Genomic DNA, 27730 nt, shown 5'->3' with positions numbered 1-27730 from the left:
ACATCACCTATATTTTACAATGAAACAATGACATACAAGGCTCTATTAAAACCTGTTTATTCAATAGTTATATTAAATAGTAACAACCTGTTTACCTGATACTCTGAATTTCATTTTCTTCAATAGCCAGTTTTAAAGCAATACATGTATACACCACTTGCATACCATTAAATAAAATCTACAAATAAGATACTACAAATCATGCATTCTTCATTCCCAGACTCAGTTCTCAATCTTCCACATCATAAACAACATTTCTGCTATGTTGGTTGCGTATACTGTACCAATATCATTTCTGGCTATTACTATTTGTACCTCAGATTTGTGTAGTTGAACACCAGGGTATACAGTATACTTGTTAAATTCCTATTGGTTTACGTATGTACTTGTCTGTGTGAAGATTTAACTTGATATCAATATAAATGTACTTATCTATATACGAGATTACAGAAGTATTTAACTTCCTATCAGTCAGTATTGTTATCTGTGTGAAGATTTAACTTTATATTAGTGAAATCCTTAATTTGATATAAATATAAATTTACTTATGACCTTTATTGGATCTCTGTTAGACTGATCTTTTCTCTACTTTTCTCTTCCACTTAATCATTTGAAAACAAGCGGAACCAACATATTTAATCCGAGAAAGATCCATCAAGAAATCTCTCAAATAGGGTTCAACTAATACAAGGGAATCTTGAAAGAAATTCAAGAAATATCCATGAAGAAATTTCTAAGAAATAGCAATAACTTCAACTATCAAAATTCAAAGTGGCCACCTGTCAGCCATCTTGTTTTCCAAGCAGTCTCAAAATGAAACATGCACAATTACAGACAAAGCGGAACATACAGGTAAAATTTGAAAAAGATCCATGCAGAGTTTACTGAGAAATGGTGGTAACATTAATAGTTTACGGACGAAGGCTGATCATGGACGAAAGGAGATGACAGCCAACCATTATTTGTTGGTGGCTAAAATTTAAGGCTGTCCTTGATTTAGTATCTGTATACAATCCTACTTGTCACTTCGCTTAGTGAAGTCCTTGATTTAGTATCTGTATACAATCCTACTTGTCTCTTCGCTAAGTGAAGTCCTTGATTTAGTATCTGTATACAATCCTACTTGTCACTTCGCTTAGTGAAGTCCTTGATTTAGTATCTGTATACAATCCTACTTGTCTCTTCGCTAAGTGAAGTCCTTGATTTAGTATCTGTATACAATCGTACTCGTCTCTTCACTTAGTATCTGTATACAATCCTACTTGTCTCTTCACTAAGTGAAGTCCTAGACTTAGTATCCGTATACAATCGTACTCGTCTCTTCACTTAGTATCTGTATACAATCGTACTTGTCTCTTCACTAAGTGAAGTCCTTGACTTAGTATCCGTATACAATCGTACTCGTCTCTTCACTAAGTGAAGTCCTAGACTTAGTATCAGTATACAATCGTACTCGTCTCTTCACTAAGTGAAGTCCTTGACTTAGTATCCGTATACAATGGTACTCGTCTCTTCACTAAGTGAAGTCCTAGACTTAGTATCCGTATACAATCATACTCGTCTCTTCACTAAGTGAAGTCCTAGACTTAGTATCAGTATACAATGGTACTCGTCTCTTCACTAAGTGAAGTCCTAGAGTTAGTATCCGTATACAATCGTACTCGTCTCTTCACTTAGTGAAGTTCTGGACTTAGTATCCGTATACAATCGTACTTGTCTCTTCACTAAGTGAAGTCCTAGACTTAGTATCCATATACAATCGTACTTGTCTCTTCGCTAAGTGAAGTCCTTGACTTAGTATTTGTATACAATCATACTTGTCTTTAGTGAAGTCTTTGACTTAGTATCCGTATACAATCGTACTCGTCTCTTCGCTAAGTGAAGTCCTCGACTTAGTATCCGTATACAATCGTACTTGTCTCTTCACTAAGTTAAGTCCTTGACATCCTATTGGTATACTTGGCTGAGTGAAAACCCTAATATCCAACCAGTATGACTAAAGACATTTTAGCAGCTCTACTAGCGACCCAAACATATATACATGTACTGGTATATATTGACACAAGGACATCGCAAATCTAAAAGTAAACCAGAGTGTTGTCCTTTTTATTCTGGAACTATTAGTATCTGCTTCCCTATGTAATGGTATCATGTTTGATGTTCTCTTTATATTTATCATACTGAATTATAATTTCAACCAAATTACTAAATTAGATTTATTATTTTCATAATTTTGATATTAGTTACTGCAGTGCAAGTGCCAATGAATATTTCTATCTGTAGCAATGAGATACTTGTGACATACTTGTGTCCTAAATTACTCCAATGAAACAGTTGAATGACCAAAGAGAACTTAATACAATGTAACTGTGTATGCTTAACCAGATGATGGAATGAAAAAAAAAATAAAAAAAAATAAATAAAAAAACTTAAAAATTAAAAAGGTAGATAATAATACATAAAAGATAATTACATGATTATAAATACAAATATCAGCAAATATGTCAGCAGTATTGACACTTTCATGTACGGTATCGCAGGGATTTGGCAAAAATACATAATACATATATATAATTATTTATATGGACTGTGTGTTATAAATTCCTGCCAAGTCCCTGTGCTGTAGATATATAGAAATATATACATCCCAACTGTATATCATACAGAGATGTCTGTTCACATGTCCCTGTGCCGTACGGTAGATATATAGAAATATATACATCCCAACTGTATATCATACAGAGATGTCTGTTCACAAGTCCCTGTGCCGTAGATATATAGAAATATATAAATCCCAACTGTATATCATACAGAGATGTCTGTTCACATGTCCCTGTGCCGTACGGTAGATATATAGAAATATATAAATCCCAACTGTATATCATACAGAGATGTCTGTTCACAGAACAAAGATAGAGATGGAGACATAAATACAGATACTGAAGCTGGGTAGTATTACTGTACAAAGGCACATTACTGAGTAGTAAGGACTATACATATAATTTACAATGTTAGACATCAAAAAGTGTAAATAACGTCTGTAAATGTGGACATATTGTTGGTACAGTTTGTATCAATCTGGAATGTTTGTTAGTATCAGTTTTATGTCTATGGACGGAATAAATCAAATGCAATAAATAATTTAAAAATAGATGGTGATGGTACCTACCAACTTTTGTAAATTCTTCAAATAACTTTTCAGTTAATAGAAATTTTGGAATGCTAAAACACCATTTTTTCTCAATACCAGGTAAAATGGTAAGAATGGCAGTACAATATTTACATAGTAAAGCTGAAGCAAATCTGGAAAACAAATGTCACATTTAACTGCATGTTTGAGCACTACAATGATAGTCTCCATGATAGCACAAGCTGTAAGGCGTAGTCCATGATGCATCATTCAGCGTTCCAGGCGAGAAGTTGGTATACATTTCAGTAGATCTCACTATACTTTACCAAAGTTTACAGGTTCTAGCCAGAATGATTTTATATGGGACTGGAAACCATTCCGAAATGATTATTTTATGGATGTCAACATTGTTGATGTATATAGACTTTGGAATCACTGAACAGCCTCAGGGAAATCAACTACAGCTGTTTGGACTGGGGAATACTGAAACAGCCTATAGATAATATGAGACAGAAGTGTCTGGATGGAATGGTTACAATAACTAGGAGCCACACACAGCACAGGCTACTGTCATCTGTTCCCATTGGCTGAAACATGAAATAAAGAACCAATAACAGGAAAGTATTAAACATTTGAAAAAAAAATCAGTTACACCAAAGCAATTTGAAATAAATACTTTTATATCCAAGGAAATATCAATGAACTTAAGGTAAATCTGACAATGAAAACCCCAAAGATATCCAAATTCTCTTTTTATTAATTTTTTTTTTAAATATTTATTTCTACCTTAAAACATTTGAAAAAATAATTAAAAATTTTCATAATTTATTACTTGAATAAACTGAGACAAATTTTCCTGTAAAAAGGTAAACAGGTACAAGGGATAGGGTTTACCTTGTTTGAGTATGTTCTGGCGAGCTTTAACAAATGCCATGATATCTGCATCAGCCTTGGAATCCCCAGTTAGAGGTATACCTGCCTTCTGGTCATTCCCAGCTGATCTGAGGTGTAATCAATCAAAACTACATAAGTTCATAGGATCATTATACAAAATGTATTCTATGATAAACAGTTGATATTAAACCGAGTTGATTACATTCCAGTAAAAACTTCTGCTAAATAATATGATGGGGTAATAGTCTAATAGATATATCTTACAAATTTTACTCAATGCATGATTTCTTTAGATTTTTTAATAAAAAACAACATTCACATCAAAGGATGACAATGACCATTTAACGACATACAATAATGGTGATCAAAGTCACAGCGCCATGAGCTTGTCATAGTTACCTGGGTAGCCTATAGCCATTCTTTTCCACTGGAGGCTGAGGTTGAGATGGTGGCTGTGAGTAGAAGCTGGAGAGCTGTACAGCCACCTTCTGTCTATGGTGACCGACCTGTGGAGGTTGTGAGTGTGAGGCTGGCTGGTATGACTGTAGGGGTAGCGAGTGGGAGGCAGGCTGGTATAAACTAGAGGCTGAGGAGGACTGAGATAGCGTAGAATTACCCGGGGATACATGATCTGGGGGTAGGGCCTTCCTGGATTGTTTGGGGGTCGGAGTCCTCCACGCTGACTTCATACTGCCACCCACAGACTGGGTATTCTGTAAAACAACAGTATGATGTGATGAATACTAGCTATTTACAGAAATATTTTCATGGTGCTGATGATACACCATTTTATAACTATACTGACACCAAATCTAGTACATATATGTATATGATTTACGGACACAAGCTAATGTACCTGTACTATGTGCAGTATTTTACTTTAAATTTGTACTATACCATAGTCATATTAAAACATATAACATTTATACATTTTGTCAAGTGTCTCATAAATCAATAATGGCTTGGCACCATTTTGCAAAATCATTACAGTTGTATATATATCATATTTTTTATGATTGTATTTAAATTTAACAATGCATGACACTGTATAATAAAGTATTGTTTGTGAAGTTTGTTTACCTGTGAAGTTTGTTTACCTGTGAAGTTTGTTAACCTGTGAAGTTTGTTTACCTGTGAAGTTTGTTTACCTGTGAAGTTTGTTTACCTGTGAAGTTTGTTTACCTGTGATATGAGAGCTTGCTCCGCCCACCACATTTCAAAGTCCTTCATAAGTTTCACCTTGGATTTCTCTAGTAAGTGTTGTAGGTGCTCTATCTCAGTTTTAAGTGTCTTCAGACGGTTAAATGAATGCTTATAGCTGGAAAAAAAGACGAACCATGCTTCAATAAAGTCCATTTGATGCAAAAGTTTGTCTTTCAGTAAATGGAAAAAAGTCTTAGAGAGTTAATAACCACTGTATATATAGCTGAGAGTTAATTTCACATACAAATAATAAGGTACCCCATATTAATAAACTAGGTTCTATAAACCAAGGAAACAGGACCATCAACAAGTCATGACGAGCCGCGCTATGTACCTTAGACTGTATATCACCTGTACTGTAAGGATTGTAACTTGACAGAAAATATTGAATTCCCCTGTTCTAATGTCAAACAGGTACCTTGACCTTAGGAACAAATTTAAACCTATTGAACAATACAGTGTATCACAAAAAAATTTGGGATTCAAATTTCTGGATTCTGAAAAATTAACATAAAAAACATAAGGGACATTACCACAATTAACTCACTGAAACCCTTAGCTCATCAAAACCCTGAGCTCAATGGTACTCTGATTAGCTAACTATACCCTCATGAGCACATCATTATGATCATCATTCTTCACTACCTCAAAGGCACCATGATTATCTCACTATACCCTTATCGGGGTCACCAGTATGTTCACCACTCTTCACTAGCTCACCCAAATTAGCTCACCAATACAATGATAAGCTCACTATACCTTCATGAGCTCACCACTGTCTTCATCATCCTATGAGCACATCAGTATGATCATCATCCTTCACTACCTCAAAGGCACCATGATTATCTCACTACACCGTTATCGGGGTCACCAGTATGTTCACCACCCTTCACTAGCTCACCCAAAATAGCTCACTGGTACTGTGATTAGCTCACTATACCTTCATGAGTTCACCAATATAATCATCATCCTTCACTAGCTCACCTAAATTAACTCACTGGTACTGTGATTAGCTCACTAAACCTTCATGAGCTCGCCACTGTGTTGATCATACTTCACTAGCTCACCAACACCCAGAATAGCTCACTATACCTTCATCAGCACATCAGTATGATTCTTCACTAGCTCACTGACACCCTGAATAGCTCACTATACCCTCCTGAGCTTACCAGTATGATCATCATCCTTAACTAGCTCACCAGTACAATGATAAGTTTATTGACACCCTGATTAGCTCACTATACCCTCACGAGCTCAACAATTTGATCATCATCCTTAACTAGCTCACCAGTACAATGTTTACCTTACCACTACCATAACTGGTGCTTCTGTCCTTACCTATCCTTTTCCTCCTCCATATCTGCCCTCAGCTCCTGTTCCTCCTCGTCTGGTTCTGGATTGTTAGGGTCTACCAAGCCTTCACAGGACAAAACATACATGTGACAGACTTTAAGTGCTGGTACTTAACTTACAAGAATACTTCTGCCTTTTTCTGAAACTCTTTCTCAGTTTGCTTTTATTGTTTTACTTCCAATGTTTTTTTTTTACTTAAACCCAACACTAACAAGTCTAAATACAAACAAGACAATTCCAGGATGCATAAGGCTGATGAAAATGAAATAGTTCACCCATATTGATATGTTATAAGAATATTACCTATCACCACCCATATTGGTATGTTATATAGTATATTACCTATCACCACCCATATTGGTATGTTATATAGTATATTACCTATCACCACCCATATTGGTATGTTATATAGTATATTACCTATCACCACCCATATTGGTATGTTATACAGTATATTACCTATCACCACCCATATTGGTATGTTATATAGTATATTACCTATCACCACCCATATTGGTATGTTATATAGTATATTACCTATCACCACCCATATTGGTATGTTATACAGTATATTACCTATCACCATCCATATTGGTATGTTATACAGTATATTACCTATCACCACCCATATTGGTATGTTATATAGTATATTACCTATCACCACCCATATTGGTATGTTATATAGTATATTACCTATCACCACCCATATTGGTATGTTATACAGTATATTACCTATCACCACCCATATTGGTATGTTATATAGTATATTACCTATCACCACCCATATTGGTATGTTATAAGAATATTACCTATCACCACCCATATTGGTATGTTATAAGTATATTACCTATCACCACCCATATTGGTATGTTATATAGTATATTACCTATCACCACCCATATTGGTATGTTATATAGTATATTACCTATCACCACCCATATTGCTATGTTATATAGTATATTACCTATCACCACCCATATTGGTATGTTATATAGTATATTACCTATCACCACCCATATTGGTATGTTATAAGAATATTACCTATCACCACCCATATTGGTATGTTATACGGTATATTACCTATCACCATCCATATTGGTATGTTATATAGTATATTAACTATCACCACCCATATTGGTATGTTATATAGAATATTACCTATCACCACCCATATTGGTATGTTATACAGTATATTACCTATCACCACCCATACTGGTATATTATATAGTATATTACCTATCACCACCCATATTGGTATGTTATATAGTATATTACCTATCACCACCCATATTGGTATGTTATATAGTATATTACCTATCACCGCCCATATTGGTATGTTATAAGAATATTACCTATCACCACCCATACTGGTATGTTATAAGAGTATTACCTATCACCACCCATACTGGTATATTATATAGTATATTACATATCACCACCCATATTGGTATGTTATAAGAATATTACATATCATCTAATATATGAAGTATGGGTAGACTTCAGTCTGCTGATATTATCTATGTACAGAAAAATCACTATTTTAAGCTATCGCACAGAGGATGCATGAAAAACAGTTTAACACACTTATTTTACTGAAGATACAGATTTACCATCTTTTACTCAGCAGGATTTAAAATCTATCCAATCAATGAAGTAAAATAACAATGAATTACTACTCTAACAGATGGTGATTCATGTGTACCTTGCATTGCCAACTGCATTCGATGTTGTTCTATCTGTCCTTTCAAATGATCTACAAGAAAATGTTTAACATCATGAACAAATAAGCCAATGAAACCATGTTGTCAACTGAAAAGTTACTGTTATTGAATACAGGGAAAGTTTCATTGCCATTTAACTTTCATCCTTTACACTCTCTATATCTAGTCTAGAGCTTACTATACACAACATTTCCATTGGATATTAACATACAGCTAATTGTACATCACATCACACTGTGAATGTTAGTACATGACTTACAATTATAATACATGTTTGGTATTTCCTTCTTAAACAAAACACTGAGTGAATCACAGTTTTACCAGTGAAGTAAAAGTGTTTCTACTTCCCAAAGCAGATTAGTAGATACGGCCAAGGTTTAACTACAAATTTTTTTTTACAATATACCCACCCAAACCATTTATCAAATCATTCAGAATGAAGCATGGAATTTACTAGATATCTAATTTACATATTTCGTAAACAGTAACACTTCATCCCTTATTTCAAGAATTACATATCTTGGTAAACATCCATTTCCTGAACCAGCTATCAGCATAAGAGATAGGAACAACCAACTGACACACATTATAGTCTTCACTTTCTCCTCCTCAAGTCAGATAGCACTTACTTATTTTTTTGCGAGTTTTGTTGACTTTTTCTCCTAAACTTTTAGCCTCTGCATAACGTTGTTTGAGATGAACCTTATTCTGCTCTATTGTCTCTTTCTGTGGGTAATCCCGCCGGAAAATCTCAAACGCTTCCTGTCTTCCTTGAGACATATCTCCCACTGAAAAAGATTCAACAATATCCTGAATCATGACAAAATGAATAATTCAACAAAATATTAAATGTTATGGTGTGCGAGATATGAATCGTATAAAAATATGCAACCATAAAATGGGAGTGCTGCTTTAGATTTCACAAAGTTACGGCCCCTTCTTATCCTTACTGAACCTTGTCAGGCCAATATGGCCCCTTTTTATCCTTCTAGAACCTAGTCAGGCCAACATGGACTCTTCTTATCTTTCTAGAACCCAGTCAGGCCAATATGGCCCCTTCTGATCCTTCTAGAACCCAGTTAGGCCAACATAAGTCTTCAGGTCGCCATTCTTAATACCCTTTGCCCTTTTTGTATGTAACAATTATTACATATATCATGAGAATGTATGGTTAAATAAGGTGGGAAATTTAACTCAGTATAGACTTTTCAGAACTATTTCAGTTTGATGGTGACTTAAAAATGTGTAGCAGGAGAACAAAGAAAAAACAACCAGACTGGGATTCGAACTATGTACCCATGAATTCAGGACAGATATCCGATTGAGGTGGCTGACCTCTAGAAATTTACTCTAGTTCTGCTACTAACTGAAATAAAGCACTCACATATCTTATTTTTGGCCTGTTCCTCCCTGCGACGAGAACTATTTGGCCTGCTGTTGCGAGAGCCTGTAGACTCGCGACTCATTGCCACATTGTTGTAGCTGGGTGCTTCTCCTGCCACTGATGATGTTCTAACAGCAAACTTCCCCATGTTGGTCAGTTCTGATTCTGCATTAGATGCACGCTTTTTCTCCTTCTTCAACATATTCACAAGAATGTCTTTGGTTGGTAAAGGATTATTTTGTTAACTTGATATTCATATTGTGTTTAGGACTACTTGGATAAGAGTAAGACTACATCTAATTCCTTTTAGTTTAACTTTATAAGGTTTCAGCCATGTTAGTTACTCCAACAATGTTAGTGGATAACATGGCGCCATGTAACCTCTAACTTCCCAAGGCGGACTTACACTGCACAGAATGTCAGGATTTTGATCATGTCAGCAGCTAATTTACGTTTAAGTGTTTAATGGAGTCATGTTATTACCTCTTTTTCATGAATCCATCACTACATCCAAGTTTTGTGTCAAAGTATTATTAATTTGGTGTGAACTAGTGATTGGACTATTTAAATGGGATATATAATAAACTGTAAGTACACACCGTTGTCACCAAGTTTAGACCGATATTATCGTCTCTTTCTTTCCGCCCTGGAATCAGGTCGGAACCTGCACAGTGTCAAATAGGGTTCAGTTGCTAAAGGTCGGTTGGTGTCAGCACCAAAAAAATAGCCAGAAACCTTTAGCTAGCTGAAGTACCATATTAGTGTGAACACCCCATGCCCTAGATATTTAATCATGGTGTTCTGTTTGAATGTATAATTGCAAACTGACCTCCTGGGCTAGGCCTGACCCGAGAGCTTATCCTGATAGCTTGACAGGTATCTCCAGCTATGACCCAGGGTATTTCTTTCCTAAATATGGTGCCAATGAATCCAAATTACACCTTTTTTATTTGAAAGTTGATAGAGCAATATGGTATCTGATTATCTTTAGACCATGTGACCAAAAAAGATACTGATTTCGTTGTCTCTCTGCTGTACGAGTTCCTTCAGCTTACTGTTCTCTGCATCACTGTAAGGTCCTGTATCAGGGGGCGGGGCCTCTGGAGGTGGAGACCGAATCACTTCGGTCACAGATGGCTTTTCTAACACATGTTTCTGTCAATACAAGACAAAGTCAGAATACACTAGCCTTCTGGACAGCTATATTAAGATTTCCTGCTCAAACTTTCACTTTTTCTCTTCAAGACCAAATCAAATACTGTAAAAGTGGAAATGTTCGCATCGAGGAAATTTTCACTTTAATTATTTCACAACCATTAAATTGCCATGAAATCATCCACACGCGAACATAATAACACATGAAAGTATTGACACCGCGAAGTTTGGAAGCTGACTTAGCGAACATTTCAACAAGCGAAAATATCCACTTTTACAGTATTCTGTAAGTCTCAGTATTGAACATGCACAGCAAGGAAACTTGGGGAACCTACATATCAAGTTTGAGAAAGATCCATTCAGTGACATTCCACAAATAGTAATAAGAAGCTTCAACTGTCAAAATACAAGACAATTGGGTGAAAAATGTGTAGAATTAAAATATGAAATTTGCATAAATTGTCTGCAATATTTCAATATTCAAGAAATACAATTTTCTTGACCTCTGCTTACCCTGTACACACACAATTGACAGTGGCTTTTTTGCTATAATATTTTGAAAAACAGATGTTACTAATTATAGTTAGGCTACTGCACTGAAATGTCTTTACAACAGGGTTGTTTTCATTTATCACTGTTTATCACTGTTTATGCTTATTTTACTTTCTGGCAGTCTGAACGAAGACTTCCAATACCTTGTTTACATTTGCAGGTTCATTCAACAAATGTCCTTTGGTGTTGCTCCATTTCATATTCATTTTGACATTGCATTTTGTCAAGATCTCATGAAGAGGTCTCAACCCACTAGGAGAAAAAAAAAAGAAGGAAAACCATAGTCATGTAAGAATATGTTACCTTTAGAATACGAAAGCATGTCTGGATTTTTCTCATGTCTGCCCCGATACTGAGGATCACATCAGGATCAGTGTCCTCAAGATACTGCTCCACCGCCTTCTGACACCTACAGCAGACACATGTCAGTTAGATATATAGATATAATGTAGCAACCTTCATCTTTGACCCTGAACTTCCAAGATACCATTTATTTATTATCAATAGAAAAACTTCTGAACATAAGTATTAACACAGAACATGAATACTAATTGTCAAAATTACTAAGTGTAACTATAGAATTAATGCAGCACATTTCTATTGTTGACATGTGTACAGCTGTCAGTGTGGTACCTCTCTAGATCCTCATCTGTTAAGTCGTCAGTCCGCTGCTCTCCCGTTGCCATGGCAAGTTCCTCCTTCAGCTGCTGAATCTCCCTTTTAAGTTTCTGAATCATTAACTTTGGATCAAGCTCTTCATTGACCATAACATCATTCTTGATCATGGCAACTCTTTGAGCAAAACGACAAGTAGATATGGATTCCTAGCAACAAATAGATGTAAATTCCATTAATAAACAACAGACAAAGTCCATGCAATAGGCAAAATGCAAACTAAGCAATTAATTGTTGATGTATATACAATTTTCTTTATCAAATTAATCTTCATATAATAATAATCATTTTAATGAAAGGGCATTACTATAGTAAAAAAAACCTGTGCAATAATGCAGGGAAAACAACCTTTATTAACAACATGTTTTGTCACTGCAGATCTATCCTTACTTACATCTAGGTTACGTTTCTCGATGGAGCATGTGGCAATCATGGTGGTCATACAGTTCCCCCCTAGACTGTCTCGAAGGACGGATGTCATCATTGAGTTCCTGTAAGGAATATGCTGTCGGTTCTTATCAGACAGGGCTGTAATCACCTGGAAAAAGTCAGGACGTTTAATAATATGTGACTCGAAAAATAAAAAAAGACAAATGTACACATATCTCCTGTGTTAGGTAGCAAAAACAGGTTGTTATATTTAGTTTATGGTACATATCTCACCTGTTCTAGGTAGTACAGACAGGTTGTTATATTTAGCGTATGATGCGTATCTCACCTGTTCGAGGAAGTGCAGTGACAGGTTGATGTACTTGGCCTCTGTCAGAAGTGTACCAGCAACTCCACTCTTACCCACTCTCTCAGACCTGTGTATAGAATACAGATAATTACCAAACTGCCACAAACCTCCGATTAATAGGATTATAACATAATTCTGTAGTACTATGGTCTACATAAATATGCATCATTATATTCTGTGTAAGTACAGCCTGTATCATTATAGACTGTATTAATAGTCTGAATCAGTATAGTCTGTGTTAGTATAAATCTGTATCATTATAGTCCAAATCAGTATAGTCTGTGTTAGTATAAATCTGTATCATTATAGTCCGAATCAGTATAGTCTGTGTTAGTATAAATCTGTATCATTACAGACTGTATTAATAGTCTGAATCAGTATAGTCTGTGTTAGTATAAATCTGTATCATTATAGTCCAAATCAGTATAGTCTGTGTTAGTATAAATCTGTATCATTATAGTCCGAATCAGTATAAATCTGTGTTAGTATAAATCTGTATCATTATAGACTGTATTAATAGTCTGAATCAGTATAGTCTGTGTTAGTATAAATCTGTATCATTACAGACTGTATCAATATAGTCTGTGTTAGTATAAATCTGTATCATTACAGACTGTATCAATATAGTCTGAATCAGTATAGTCTGTGTTAGTATAAATCTGTATCATTATAGACTGTATCAATATAGTCTGTGTTAGTATAAATCTGTATCATTACAGACTGTATTAATAGTCTGTGTTAGTATAAATCTGTATCATTACAGACTATCAATAGTCTGAATCAGTATAAATCTGTATCATTACAGACTGTATTAATAGTCTGTGTTAGTATAAATCTGTATCATTACAGACTGTATTAATAGTCTGAATCAGTATAGTTTGTGTTAGTATAAATCTGTATCATTACAGACTGTATTAATAGTCTGAATCAGTATAGTTTGTGTTAGTATAAATCTGTATCATTACAGACTGTATTAATAGTCTGAATCAGTATAGTCTGTGTTAGTATAAATCTGTATCATTACAGACTGTATTAATAGTCTGAATCAGTATAGTCTGTGTTAGTATAAATCTGTATCATTACAGACTGTATTAATAGTCTGTGTTAGTATAGTCTGTGTTAGTATAAATCTGTATCATTACAGACTGTATCAATAGTCTGAATCAGTATAAATCTGTATCATTACAGACTGTATTAATAGTCTGAATCAGTATAGTTTGTGTAAGTATAAATCTGTATCATTATAGACTGAATCAGTATAGTCTGTGTTAGTATAAATCTGTATCATTACAGACTGTATTAATAGTCCGAATCAGTATAAATCTGTGTTAGTATAAATCTGTATCATTACAGACTGTATTAATAGTCTGAATCAATATAGTGTGTGTTAGTATAAATCTGTATTATTACAGACTGTATTAATATAGTTTGTGTTAGTATAAATCTGTATCATTATAGACTGTATCAATAGTCTGAATCAGTATAGTCTGTGTTAGTATAAATCTGTATCATTATAGACTGTATCAATAGTCTGAATCAGTATAGTCTGTGTTAGTATCAATCTGTATCATTAGTCTGAATCAGTATAGTTTGTGTTAGTATAAATTTGTATCATTATAGACTGTATTAATAGTCTGTATTAATATAGTCTGTGTTAGTATCAATCTGTATCATTATAGACTGTATCAATAGTCTGAATCAGTATAGTCTGTGTTAGTATAAATCTGTATCATTAGTCTGAATCAGTATAGTCTGTGTTAGTATAAATCTGTATCATTACAGACTGTATCAATAGTCTGTGTTAGTATAAATCTGTATCATTATAGTCTGTATCAATAGTCTGTGTTAGTATAAATCTGTATCATTATAGTCCGAATCAGTATAGTCTGTGTTAGTATAAATCTGTATTATTATAGACTGTATCAATATAGTCTCTGTTAGTATAAATCTGTATCATTACAGACTGTATTAATAGTCTGTGTTAGTATAGTCTGTGTTAGTATAAATCTGTATCATTACAGACTGTATTAATAATCTGAATCAGTATAGTCTGTGTTAGTATAAATCTGTATCATTATAGACTGTATTAATAGTCTGAATCAGTATAAATCTGTGTTAGTATAAATCTGTATCATTACAGACTGTATCAATAGTCTGAATCAGTATAGTCTGTGTTAGTATAAATCTGTATCATTACAGACTGTATTAATAGTCTGTGTTAGTATAAATCTGTATCATTACAGACTGTATTAATAGTCTGAATCAGTATAGTCTGTGTTAGTATAAATCTGTATCATTATAGACTGTATCAATATAGTCTGTGTTAGTATAAATCTGTATCATTACAGACTGTATTAATATAGTCTGAATCAGTATAGTCTGTGTTAGTATAAATCTGTATCATTACAGACTGTATCAATATAGTCTGAATCAGTATAGTCTGTGTTAGTATAAATCTGTATCATTATAGACTGTATTAATAGTCTGAATCAGTATAGTCTGTGTTAGTATAAATCTGTATCATTACAGACTGTATCAATATAGTCTGAATCAGTATAGTCTGTGTTAGTATAAATCTGTATCATTATAGTCTGTATTAATAGTCTGTGTTAGTATAAATCTGTATCATTACAGACTGTATTAATAGTCTGTGTTAGTATAAATCTGTATCATTACAGACTGCATTAATAGTCTGAATCAGTATAGTCTGTTTTAGTATAAATCTGTATCAATAGTCTGAATCAGTATAGTTTGTGTTAGTATAAATCTGTATCATTACAGACTGTATCAATAGTCTGAATCAGTATAGTTTGTGTTAGTATAAATCTGTATCAATAGTCTGAATCAGTATAGTTTGTGTTAGTATAAATCTGTATCATTATAGACTGTATTAATATAGTCTGTGTTAGTATAGTCTGTGTTAGTATAAATCTGTATCATTATAGACTGTATTAATAGTCTGAATCAGTATAGTCTGTGTTAGTATAAATCTGTATCATTAGTCTGAATCAGTATAGTCTGTGTTAGTATAAATCTGTATCATTATAGACTGTATCAATAGTCTGAATCAGTATAGTCTGTGTTAGTATAAATCTGTATCATTATAGACTGTATTAATAGTCTGAATCAGTATAGTCTGTATTAGTATAAATCTGTATCATTACAGACTGTATTAATAGTCTGAATCAGTATAGTCTGTGTTAGTATAAATCTGTATCATTACAGACTGTATTAATAGTCTGAATCAGTATAGTCTGTGTTAGTATAAATCTGTATCATTACAGACTGTATTAATATAGTCTGTGTTAGTATAAATCTTTATCATTACAGACTGTATTAATAGTCTGAATCAGTATAGTCTGTGTTAGTATAAATCTGTATCATTACAGACTGTATTAATAAAGTCTGTGTTAGTATAAATCTGTATCATTATAGACTGTATTAATAGTCTGAATCAGTATAGTCTGTGTTAGTATAAATCTGTATCATTAGTCTGAATCAGTATAGTCTGTGTTAGTATAAATCTGTATCATTATAGACTGTATCAATAGTCTGAATCAGTATAGTCTGTGTTAGTATAAATCTGTATCATTATAGACTGTATTAATAGTCTGAATCAGTATAGTCTGTGTTAGTATAAATCTGTATCATTATAGACTGTATCAATATAGTCTGTGTTAGTATAAATCTGTATCATTACAGACTGTATTAATAGTCTGTGTTAGTATAAATCTGTATCATTACAGACTGTATCAATAGTCTGTGTTAGTATAGTCTGTGTTAGTATAAATCTGTATCATTATAGACTGTATTAATAGTCTGAATCAGTATAGTTTGTGTTAGTATAAATCTGTATCATTAGTCTGAATCAGTATAGTCTGTGTTAGTATAAATCTGTATCATTACAGACTGTATCAATAGTCTGTGTTAGTATAAATCTGTATCATTATAGTCTGTATCAATAGTCTGTGTTAGTATAAATCTGTATCATTATAGTCCGAATCAGTATAGTCTGTGTTAGTATAAATCTGTATCATTATAGACTGTATCAATATAGTCTCTGTTAGTATAAATCTGTATCATTACAGACTGTATTAATAGTCTGTGTTAGTATAGTCTGTGTTAGTATAAATCTGTATCATTACAGACTGTATTAATAATCTGAATCAGTATAGTCTGTGTTAGTATAAATCTGTATCATTATAGACTGTATTAATAGTCTGAATCAGTATAAATCTGTGTTAGTATAAATCTGTATCATTACAGACTGTATCAATAGTCTGAATCAGTATAGTCTGTGTTAGTATAAATCTGTATCATTACAGACTGTATTAATAGTCTGTGTTAGTATAAATCTGTATCATTACAGACTGTATTAATAGTCTGAATCAGTATAGTCTATGTTAGTATAAATCTGTATCATTATAGACTGTATCAATATAGTCTGTGTTAGTATAAATCTGTATCATTACAGACTGTATTAATATAGTCTGAATCAGTATAGTCTGTGTTAGTATAAATCTGTATCATTACAGACTGTATCAATATAGTCTGAATCAGTATAGTCTGTGTTAGTATAAATCTGTATCATTACAGACTGTATCAATATAGTCTGAATCAGTATAGTCTGTGTTAGTATAAATCTGTATCATTATAGTCTGTATTAATAGTCTGTGTTAGTATAAATCTGTATCATTACAGACTGTATTAATAGTCTGTGTTAGTATAAATCTGTATCATTACAGACTGCATTAATAGTCTGAATCAGTATAGTCTGTTTTAGTATAAATCTGTATCATTACAGACTGTATTAATAGTCTGAATCAGTATAGTCTGTGTTTAATAGTATAAATCTGTATCATTACAGACTGTATTAATAGTCTGTGTTAGTATAGTCTGTGTTAGTATAAATCTGTATCATTATAGTCTGTGTTAGTATAGTCTGTGTTAGTATAAATTTGTATCATTATAGACTGTATCAATAGTCTGTGTTAGTATAGTTTGTGTTAGTATAAATCTGTATCATTACAGACTGTATCAATAGTCTGAATCAGTATAAATCTGTATCATTACAGACTGTATTACTAGTCTGAATCAGTATAGTTTGTGTTAGTATAAATCTGTATTATTATAGTCTGAATCAGTATAGTTTGTGTTAGTATAAATCTGTATCAATAGTCTGAATCAGTATAGTTTGTGTTAGTATAAATCTGTATCATTACAGACTGTATCAATAGTCTGAATCAGTATAGTTTGTGTTAGTATAAATCTGTATCAATAGTCTGAATCAGTATAGTTTGTGTTAGTATAAATCTGTATCATTACAGACTGTATCAATAGTCTGAATCAGTATAGTTTGTGTTAGTATAAATCTGTATCAATAGTCTGAATCAGTATAGTTTGTGTTAGTATAAATCTGTATCATTATAGACTGTATTAATATAGTCTGTGTTAGTATAGTCTGTGTTAGTATAAATCTGTATCATTATAGACTGTATTAATAGTCTGAATCAGTATAGTCTGTGTTAGTATAAATCTGTATCATTATAGACTGTATCAATAGTCTGAATCAGTATAGTCTGTGTTAGTATAAATCTGTATCATTATAGACTGTATTAATAGTCTGAATCAGTATAGTCTGTGTTAGTATAAATCTGTATCATTACAGACTGTATTAATAGTCTGAATCAGTATAGTCTGTGTTAGTATAAATCTGTATCATTACAGACTGTATTAATAGTCTGAATCAGTATAGTCTGTGTTAGTATAAATCTGTATCATTACAGACTGTATTAATATAGTCTGTGTTAGTATAAATCTGTATCATTACAGACTGTATTAATAGTCTGAATCAGTATAGTCTGTGTTAGTATAAATCTGTATCATTACAGACTGTATTAATAAAGTCTGTGTTAGTATCAATCTGTATCATTATAGACTGTATTAATAGTCTGAATCAGTATAGTCTGTGTTAGTATAAATCTGTATCATTAGTCTGAATCAGTATAGTCTGTGTTAGTATAAATCTGTATCATTATAGACTGTATCAATAGTCTGAATCAGTATAGTCTGTGTTAGTATAAATCTGTATCATTACAGACTGTATTAATAGTCTGAATCAGTATAGTCTGTGTTAGTATAAATCTGTATCATTACAGACTGTATTAATATAGTCTGTGTTAGTATAAATCTGTATCATTACAGACTGTATTAATAGTCTGAATCAGTATAGTCTGTGTTAGTATAAATCTGTATCATTACAGACTGTATTAATATAGTCTGTGTTAGTATAAATCTGTATCATTATAGACTGTATTAATAGTCTGAATCAGTATAGTCTGTGTTAGTATAAATCTGTATCATTAGTCTGAATCAGTATAGTCTGTGTTAGTATAAATCTGTATCATTATAGACTGTATCAATAGTCTGAATCAGTATAGTCTGTGTTAGTATAAATCTGTATCATTATAGACTGTATTAATAGTCTGAATCAGTATAGTCTGTGTTAGTATAAATCTGTATCATTATAGACTGTATCAATATAGTCTGTGTTAGTATAAATCTGTATCATTACAGACTGTATTAATAGTCTGTGTTAGTATAAATCTGTATCATTACAGACTGTATCAATAGTCTGTGTTAGTATAGTCTGTGTTAGTATAAATCTGTATCATTATAGACTGTATTAATAGTCTGAATCAGTATAGTTTGTGTTAGTATAAATCTGTATCATTAGTCTGAATCAGTATAGTCTGTGTTAGTATAAATCTGTATCATTATAGACTGTATCAATATAGTCTGTGTTAGTATAAATCTGTATCATTACAGACTGTATTAATAGTCTGTGTTAGTATAAATCTGTATCATTACAGACTGTATCAATAGTCTGTGTTAGTATAAATCTGTATCATTACAGACTGTATTAATAGTCTGAATCAGTATAGTCTGTGTTAGTATAAATCTGTATCATTACAGACTGTATCAATAGTCTGTGTTAGTATAAATCTGTATCATTACAGACTGTATCAATAGTCTGAATCAGTATAGTCTGTGTTAGTATAAATCTGTATCATTACAGACTGTATCAATATAGTCTGTGTTAGTATAAATCTGTATCATTATAGACTGTATCAATATAGTCTGTGTTAGTATAAATCTGTATCATTACAGACTGTATTAATAGTCTGTGTTAGTATAAATCTGTATCATTACAGACTGTATCAATAGTCTGTGTTAGTATAGTCTGTGTTAGTATAAATCTGTATCATTATAGACTGTATTAATAGTCTGAATCAGTATAAATCTGTATCATTACAGACTGTATTAATAGTCTGAATCAGTATAGTCTGTGTTAGTATAAATCTGTATCATTATAGACTGTATTAATATAGTCTGTGTTAGTATAAATCTGTATCATTACAGACTGTATTAATAGTTTGAATCAGTATAGTCTGTGTTAGTATAAATCTGTATCATTACAGACTGTATCAATATAGTCTGTGTTAGTATAAATCTGTATCATTACAGACTGTATTAATAGTCTGTGTTAGTATAAATCTGTATCATTACAGACTGTATCAATAGTCTGTGTTAGTATAGTCTGTGTTAGTATAAATCTGTATCATTATAGACTGTATTAATAGTCTGAATCAGTATAGTTTGTGTTAGTATAAATCTGTATCAATAGTCTGAATCAGTATAGTCTGCGTTAGTATAAATCTGTATCATTACAGACTGTATTAATAGTCTGTGTTAGTATAAATCTGTATCATTATAGACTGTATCATTAGTCTGAATCAGTATAGTCTGTGTTAGTATAAATCTGTATCAATAGTCTGAATCAGTATAAATTTGTATCATTATAGACTGTATTAATAGTCTGAATCAGTATAGTCTGTGTTAGTATAAATCTGTATCATTAGTCTGAATCAGTATAGTCTGTGTTAGTATAAATCTGTATCATTATAGACTGTATTAATAGTCTGAATCAGTATAGTTTGTGTTAGTATAAATCTGTATCATTACAGACTGTATTAATAGTCTGAATCAGTATAGTCTGTGTTAGTATAAATCTGTATCATTACAGACTGTATTAATAGTCTGAATCAGTATAAATCTGTGTTAGTATAAATCTGTATCATTACAGACTGTATCAATAGTCTGAATCAGTATAAATCTGTATCATTACAGACTGTATTAATAGTCTGAATCAGTATAGTCTGTGTTAGTATAAATCTGTATCATTATAGACTGTATTAATATAGTCTGTGTTAGTATAAATCTGTATCATTACAGACTGTATTAATAGTTTGAATCAGTATAGTCTGTGTTAGTATAAATCTGTATCATTACAGACTGTATTAATAGTCTGAATCAGTATAGTCTGTGTTAGTATAAATCTGTATCATTACAGACTGTATTAATAGTCTGAATCAGTATAGTCTGTGTTAGTATAAATCTGTATCATTATAGTCTGTATTAATATAGTCTGTGTTAGTATAAATCTGTATCAATAGTCTGAATCAGTATAAATCTGTGTTAGTATAAATCTGTATCATTACAGACTGTATTAATAGTCTGAATCAGTATAAATCTGTATCATTATAGACTGTATTAATAGTCTGAATCAGTATAAATCTGTATCATTACAGACTGTATTAATAGTCTGTGTTAGTATAAATCTGTATCATTATAGACTGTATTAATAGTCTGAATCAGTATAGTCTGTGTTAGTATAAATCTGTATCATTACAGACTGTATCAATAGTCTGAATCAGTATAGTTTGTGTTAGTATAAATCTGTATCATTACAGACTGTATTAATAGTCTGAATCAGTATAGTTTGTGTTAGTATAAATCTGTATCATTATAGACTGTATTAATAGTCTGAATCAGTATAGTCTGTGTTAGTATAAATCTGTATCATTACAGACTGTATTAATAGTCTGAATCAGTATAGTCTGTGTTAGTATAAATCTGTATCATTACAGACTGTATTAATAGTCTGAATCAGTATAGTCTGTGTTAGTATAAATCTGTATCATTACAGACTGTATTAATAGTCTGAATCAGTATAGTCTGTGTTAGTATAAATCTGTATCATTACAGACTGTATTAATAGTCTGAATCAGTATAGTCTGTGTTAGTATAAATCTGTATCATTACAGACTGTATTAATATAGTCTGTGTTAGTATAAATCTGTATCATTACAGACTGTATCAATAGTCTGAATCAGTATAGTCTGTGTTAGTATAAATCTGTATCATTACAGACTGTATAAGATTGATAGTCTACATTAATCTTGCCCAGTACAGTAACAAATCAATTATTTACTGTGTTTAAGAAAATGCTTATGAAATCAACATTGAGTAATATTTAAAATGAGTTCCGAATCTTACCCAGCTAGATCCACCAGATGGAGTTTAGCTCTGCGGATGGTGGCCGAGCCTGTTTCTCTGGATGTCACATGGATGGTGAAGATACAATGTGACCGTGTTGATGCTTGATTCATGGGTGTCTAGTGATAAAAACATGTTTTAGATTCATCAAAATTTTAACTGCATCAACAATGAACTATTTATATTGGAATCTGTGTTGACAAACTTTTAATCTTTCTCTGTTTGGATCACATACAGCTTTAGAATGTATACCCAGTACTTTTTATCAAATCAATAAAATATTTGACATTCTTTATTACTACTGGCAGGGGATTCTTTAGTGATGTCTATAAAACAGCTGCCCACAGGAGACTAGGGCCCATACCTCAGCTATCATCCTGTTGGTGTCTCCAAGGAAGAGCAGGTTGAGGGCTTCCTCTTCAGAACTGGCCTGGTGTACAGACAGATTTTTGAGGTGGATGTTCTGGTCAGAATCCTCCATCAGGCCAACTTTCCTGCAAAGGCAAAAGGCAAATATTGATTATATAACAAATTCTAAATATAGACTGATCTTGCATACATGTACAGTATGATGTTCAGCAATTTTGTCTTCCCCTTTCTTTACCAAGACAAGATAATCTAAATGTAATCACAAGCAGAACTCCATTTATATTATTATGGTATCACTTTTATCAGTTCCCTGCTCTATGACTTTGAATGCAATAAAAATCAACCCCTATCTCTATTTCATACAAAGAGCATTTTGTCATACCTGGTACATGCTTTTCTTCTTGGAAAGACATATGATATTATTCCTCAGGTGTAGATGAATTTTGTAAAAGACATCTTAATTGTTTGCCTCTATTTTCACTAATTGGTGCTATATGAAAGTCAAATGTCAAAATATAGGTTGAAATGGCCAACTTTTAGCACACAGCACACTTTTTGAGTTTAGAAGATGTGTTATTAAGTGTCAGTGACATATCAGGTATTTCACATGTGATGTAATGTTGACATGATGATACAATATGCCGACTTTGGTTACTGTATGATAGCTCCTTCAGCTATAACCAAATATGGCACAAAATTTCCTTTGATGTCAACCACATTCATTGGCGAAACGAAACCCAGAGAAAAGGATTCATCCAACTAAATGTGACTACATATACCTATTCTGAAGCACAGAAGGAATTGACTTTGAACAAGCTATTCCTTGTACCACACCTTTCTATAAAAGAAATAGCTAAGGTCTATTACATAGCTCCTGTGGAGTCTGCTGTATGTCACACACTTCAGTAAAAAAAGGAGGTCAATATACTGAGGAAATATGAACCCCAAAGGGATCAAAAAGGGTTCCTTGATGGAGAAGCACTTCAGAGAATTCCTTCTACACATCTATAATGTTAAAACTATCCTTTAGAACTGAATTTCATACAAAATAAGTAGTTTTTGTTATTCCCAAAACCTGAAGCAATGATTTTTGAAAATTATTACAGCTTTTATTAGGACATCACTATTCATCCCAATTTTTTTTTCTTGTGTAAAATCAATTTGATCATTAACTTTGGTAAGGGTGTCATGGAAGCAATGATAAACTTAAAAGTTATCTCTTTATAATATGTTTCATGCTGCCTGTGGATCATTCTTACACTTGATTCCCTGCCCTTAGACCATCTACCAAATATACCAGGTAAGTTCTTAATATCTTAATGTATGAAACTTACGGCAAATCTTCCAGTTTTGAAGCCTCATGCTTTGGATCAAGAAGATCAAACCCATTTTCATTGTAGATTTCCAGGTAAGAAATGTGTAGATCGTAAGTTCTTTCCGTGTCCTGTCACACAAAAACTATACATTGAATCACACATTAAGAAGCATAGTCATCCTAAATTTGGTTAAATGTACAGATTTAACACCTAAATGGTTAACAATAATTATGTTTACCATACACAAGCTGTGATACAACATTCTCGTACAGGTATGAATTTCTGATACCAGGTATGGAATCTATAATACATTGTACTTATGATGTTATCAGATACAAAACAGTGATTTACAAATGGAATTGATACTATAGCTAATTGATACCAATTGAGAAAATCACTAAAGCTTGTTTCACACATAATAATAATTGGGACTCATCTGAGATCCTGTACATATGAAAACATTTTACCTTTTCAAACTGTTCATACAGGTAGGATATTGATCTGGGTATGATGCCCCTGTCTGCATACCTCTCGGCCCCGCCTGTGATGGTAAACGTCTTACCGCTTCCTGTCTATCAGTGGCAAATACAAATCTCATGTGAATTACAAATTCAGGAATAGTCCAACTTATATCTAAGGCCACTCCCCTTGATTAATTTATCATGTCTTACCAGTTAAAACATTTTATCTGTAAATTATCTTATCTGTTTATGTCTTCTCTGTCTATATGTCTTCTCTGTCTACATATCTTACCTGTCTACATATCTTACCTGTCTACATATCTTACCTGTCTATATGTCTTACCTGTCTATATTTCTTACCTGTCCATATGTCTTACCTGTCTATATGTCTTACCTGTCTACATGTCGTACCTGTCTATATGTCTTACCTGTCTACATGTCTTACCTGTCTACATATCTTACCTGTCTACATATCTTACCTATCTATATGTCTTACCTGTCTACACATCTTACCTGTCTACACGTCTTACCTGTCTACATATCTTACCTGTCTACATATCTTACCTGTCTACACGTCTTACCTGTCTATACGGCTTACCTGTCTATATGTCTTACTTGTCTATATGTCTTACCTTTCTATATGTCTTACCTGTCTATATGTCTTACCTGTCTACATATCTTACCTGTCTACATATCTTACCTGTCTACACATCTTACCTGTCTATATGTCTTACCTGTCTATATGTCTTACCTGTCTATATGTCTTACCTGTCTATATGTCTTACCTGTCTACATATCTTACCTGTCTATATGTCTTACCTATCTACATGTCTTACCTGTCTACATATCTTACCTGTCTACACATCTTACCTGTCTATATGTCTTACCTGTCTATATGTCTTACCTGTCTATATGTCTTACCTATCTATATGTCTTACCTGTCTATTTGTCCTACTTGTCTACACATGTTACATTTCTATATGTCTTACCTATCTATATATCTTATCTGTCTATATGTCTTACCTGTCTACATGTCTTACCTGTCTACATGTCTTACCTGTCTACATATCTTACCTGTCTACATATCTTACCTGTCTACATGTCTTACCTGTCTACATGTCTTACCTGTCTACATATCTTACCTGTCTACATATCTTACCTGTCTACACATCTTACCTGTCTACATGTCTTACCTGTCTACATATCTTACCTGTCTATGTCTTACCTGTCTACACATCTTACCTGTCTATATGTCTTACCTATCTACATGTCTTACCTGTCTACATATCTTACCTGTCTACACATCTTACCTATCTATATGTCTTACCTGTCTATATGTCTTACCTGTCTATATGTCTTACCTATCTATATGTCTTACCTGTCTATATGTCTTACCTGTCTATATGTCTTACCTGTCTATATGTCTTACCTGTCTATTTGTCCTACTTGTCTACACATGTTACATTTCTATATATCTTACCTATCTACATGTCTTACCTGTCTACATGTCTTACCTGTCTACCGGTATATGTCTTACCTGTCTATACATCTGACTTGTCTATGCATCTTAACTGTATAATGTCTTATCTGTCTATATGTCTTAACTAACTACACATCTGACCTGTCTATATCATCTCACCTGTCCATAAGCAAATATGGTTCCATTGTAGCCTGATAATACACTAAAACAGAAAACAAATAATATCCATTAGTATTAACAGTTCATCACTGCATTTTTTAACAATCCATAAAGAATTAAGTTCAATAAACACCGTTTAAAATTACACATTACTAAACCATCACAATTAAAAAAATTCTACCAATGAAATATCTGAATTTAAAAAAAATAAGATTTACTGTTGTATAAGATACATTGAATTCAAAGTGTATTGATGCTATTTATCTGATAAGTTAAGAAACGCAATATAGTATAAGAAGAATTTACATTTTTTTTTAAATGTCATGTCATTATGGTTGGTAATATTAAACTATACAAGCTTTTTTATTCCCCTACAATCATCCCATGTCTAAATAAATATGTTTTTCTTACTTGTCGACCACTGGTTTGGAAACTGCTACAAATATATCATCTTGTTTTGAAGTTTGGTCAAAAACCTGCTTAAATCTGACAATGTAATAAAAACAAAAGAGATTTATACTAAAATACTATGTTTTATAAGAATATTCAACTGTTAAAGTGCCATTATATGTAATAAGAACAATATCAACAATGTTAACTTTATAAAACCAAAGATTTTTTTGTTTATTTTGGAAAATGTACACAAAAACTATTAAAATTGAATAATCACAACATGGAATCGATGTTAGTGATTATCATGGCAGAATTTATTTGAACTTAAGACAGCTAAACATATAACAACTATATGTAGATATCAAAAATCAATACTTTACCTGAATTTGTAATTCTCTTTCTTGTTGTTGATAAAGCCTTTTGCCAAATCACGAGGAACAGTGAATGTCAGTCTTGGCTGTCCATCATCATCATCATCCAAATCATACAACTAAAGCATGAAAACATGAGTTATTATGTAGCGTCATTTGGTCTCCATGGAGCATTTTAAAATGTATTTAACAAATTGCAAAGTGTCTGCTCTCAAACACTGCTTCCCAATACAAGTTGACCAGAGGTCATCCTTAATTGGTATAATATGCATCAGGATGACACTACCTGCTAATTTTTTTGGGGGGAGTGGGGGGATTGTAATATTTCTGGTTTTAATATTGGGAGCTGTCTAATTGTCAACTGTGAGAGTCGGACCAAAGGTAAATTTAGGCTAAATAGTCAGAACCAGAGTTAGAGTATATCATGCCCGCCCCCCCCCCCCCCCCCCCCCCCCCCCCCAAAAAAAAGGTGATAGCTAGTAGTTTAAGGTCCAATAACTACAGTCCAGATATATACGGGAGGTGGGAGCTCGAGATCCAACGCATGTTATAACTTATACCTGAATGTTTGTATTTAAAATTTGTTCTAATGACGACACGCCCAAGTGTCGAAACTAGTCAACTTCTTGATTAAAGCTGATCCTCCCAGAACGACATTTTTATGGTCATCTTTACCCTTTGGCTAAAGTAAAGATAGTAATCTGTACTGTATGTAACCTGTCTCGAGACAGCTAACGTTATACTGCTGACTAAAGTAAACCACTTCTCTTTAGCCTTACGAACAATTTCGATCCGGTCGACAGCGATACAACTAAAGAGTACTCTGATATCAAATATGGGTAGTCTTACCCCTGCTTTCGAGCGAGTAGGTTTCACTCGAGCAAATATCTGAATTGTATGCTTAACCATGTTGTTTTTCACACATGTCTCTCCAACAACAAACAAGATTCCAATGTGATGTTCGCCATTGTTAAAC

The 27730-nt window shown here is 32.8% G+C and overlaps 1 protein-coding gene across 1 annotated transcript; it reads right to left on the bottom strand.

Annotated features, from left to right (window-relative positions):
- Positions 1-39: 39 nt before the first annotated feature.
- LOC117324188 (kinesin-like protein KIF6) lies at positions 40-27730 on the bottom strand. The gene is made up of 21 exons (XM_033879928.1): positions 27604-27730; positions 26764-26873; positions 26402-26476; positions 25991-26033; positions 24358-24462; positions 23909-24018; positions 22570-22699; positions 22206-22324; positions 12786-12873; positions 12462-12605; positions 12026-12216; positions 11696-11801; positions 10699-10840; positions 9686-9901; positions 8931-9089; positions 8283-8333; positions 6566-6644; positions 5207-5342; positions 4424-4737; positions 4025-4131; positions 40-3717 (listed from the first exon to the last, which is right to left on the bottom strand). The coding sequence occupies exons 1-21, from the start codon at positions 27661-27663 to the stop codon at positions 3701-3703; spliced, it is 2502 nt and encodes an 833-aa protein (XP_033735819.1). The 5' UTR covers positions 27664-27730; the 3' UTR covers positions 40-3700.

Source organism: Pecten maximus, chromosome 3 (genome assembly GCF_902652985.1).
Source record: "Pecten maximus chromosome 3, xPecMax1.1, whole genome shotgun sequence".
In the NCBI taxonomy this organism is placed as follows: Eukaryota; Metazoa; Mollusca; class Bivalvia; order Pectinida; family Pectinidae; genus Pecten; species Pecten maximus.
The sequence above is the reverse complement of the archived record's forward strand: the minus strand, read 5'-3'. Positions and strand labels throughout refer to the sequence as shown.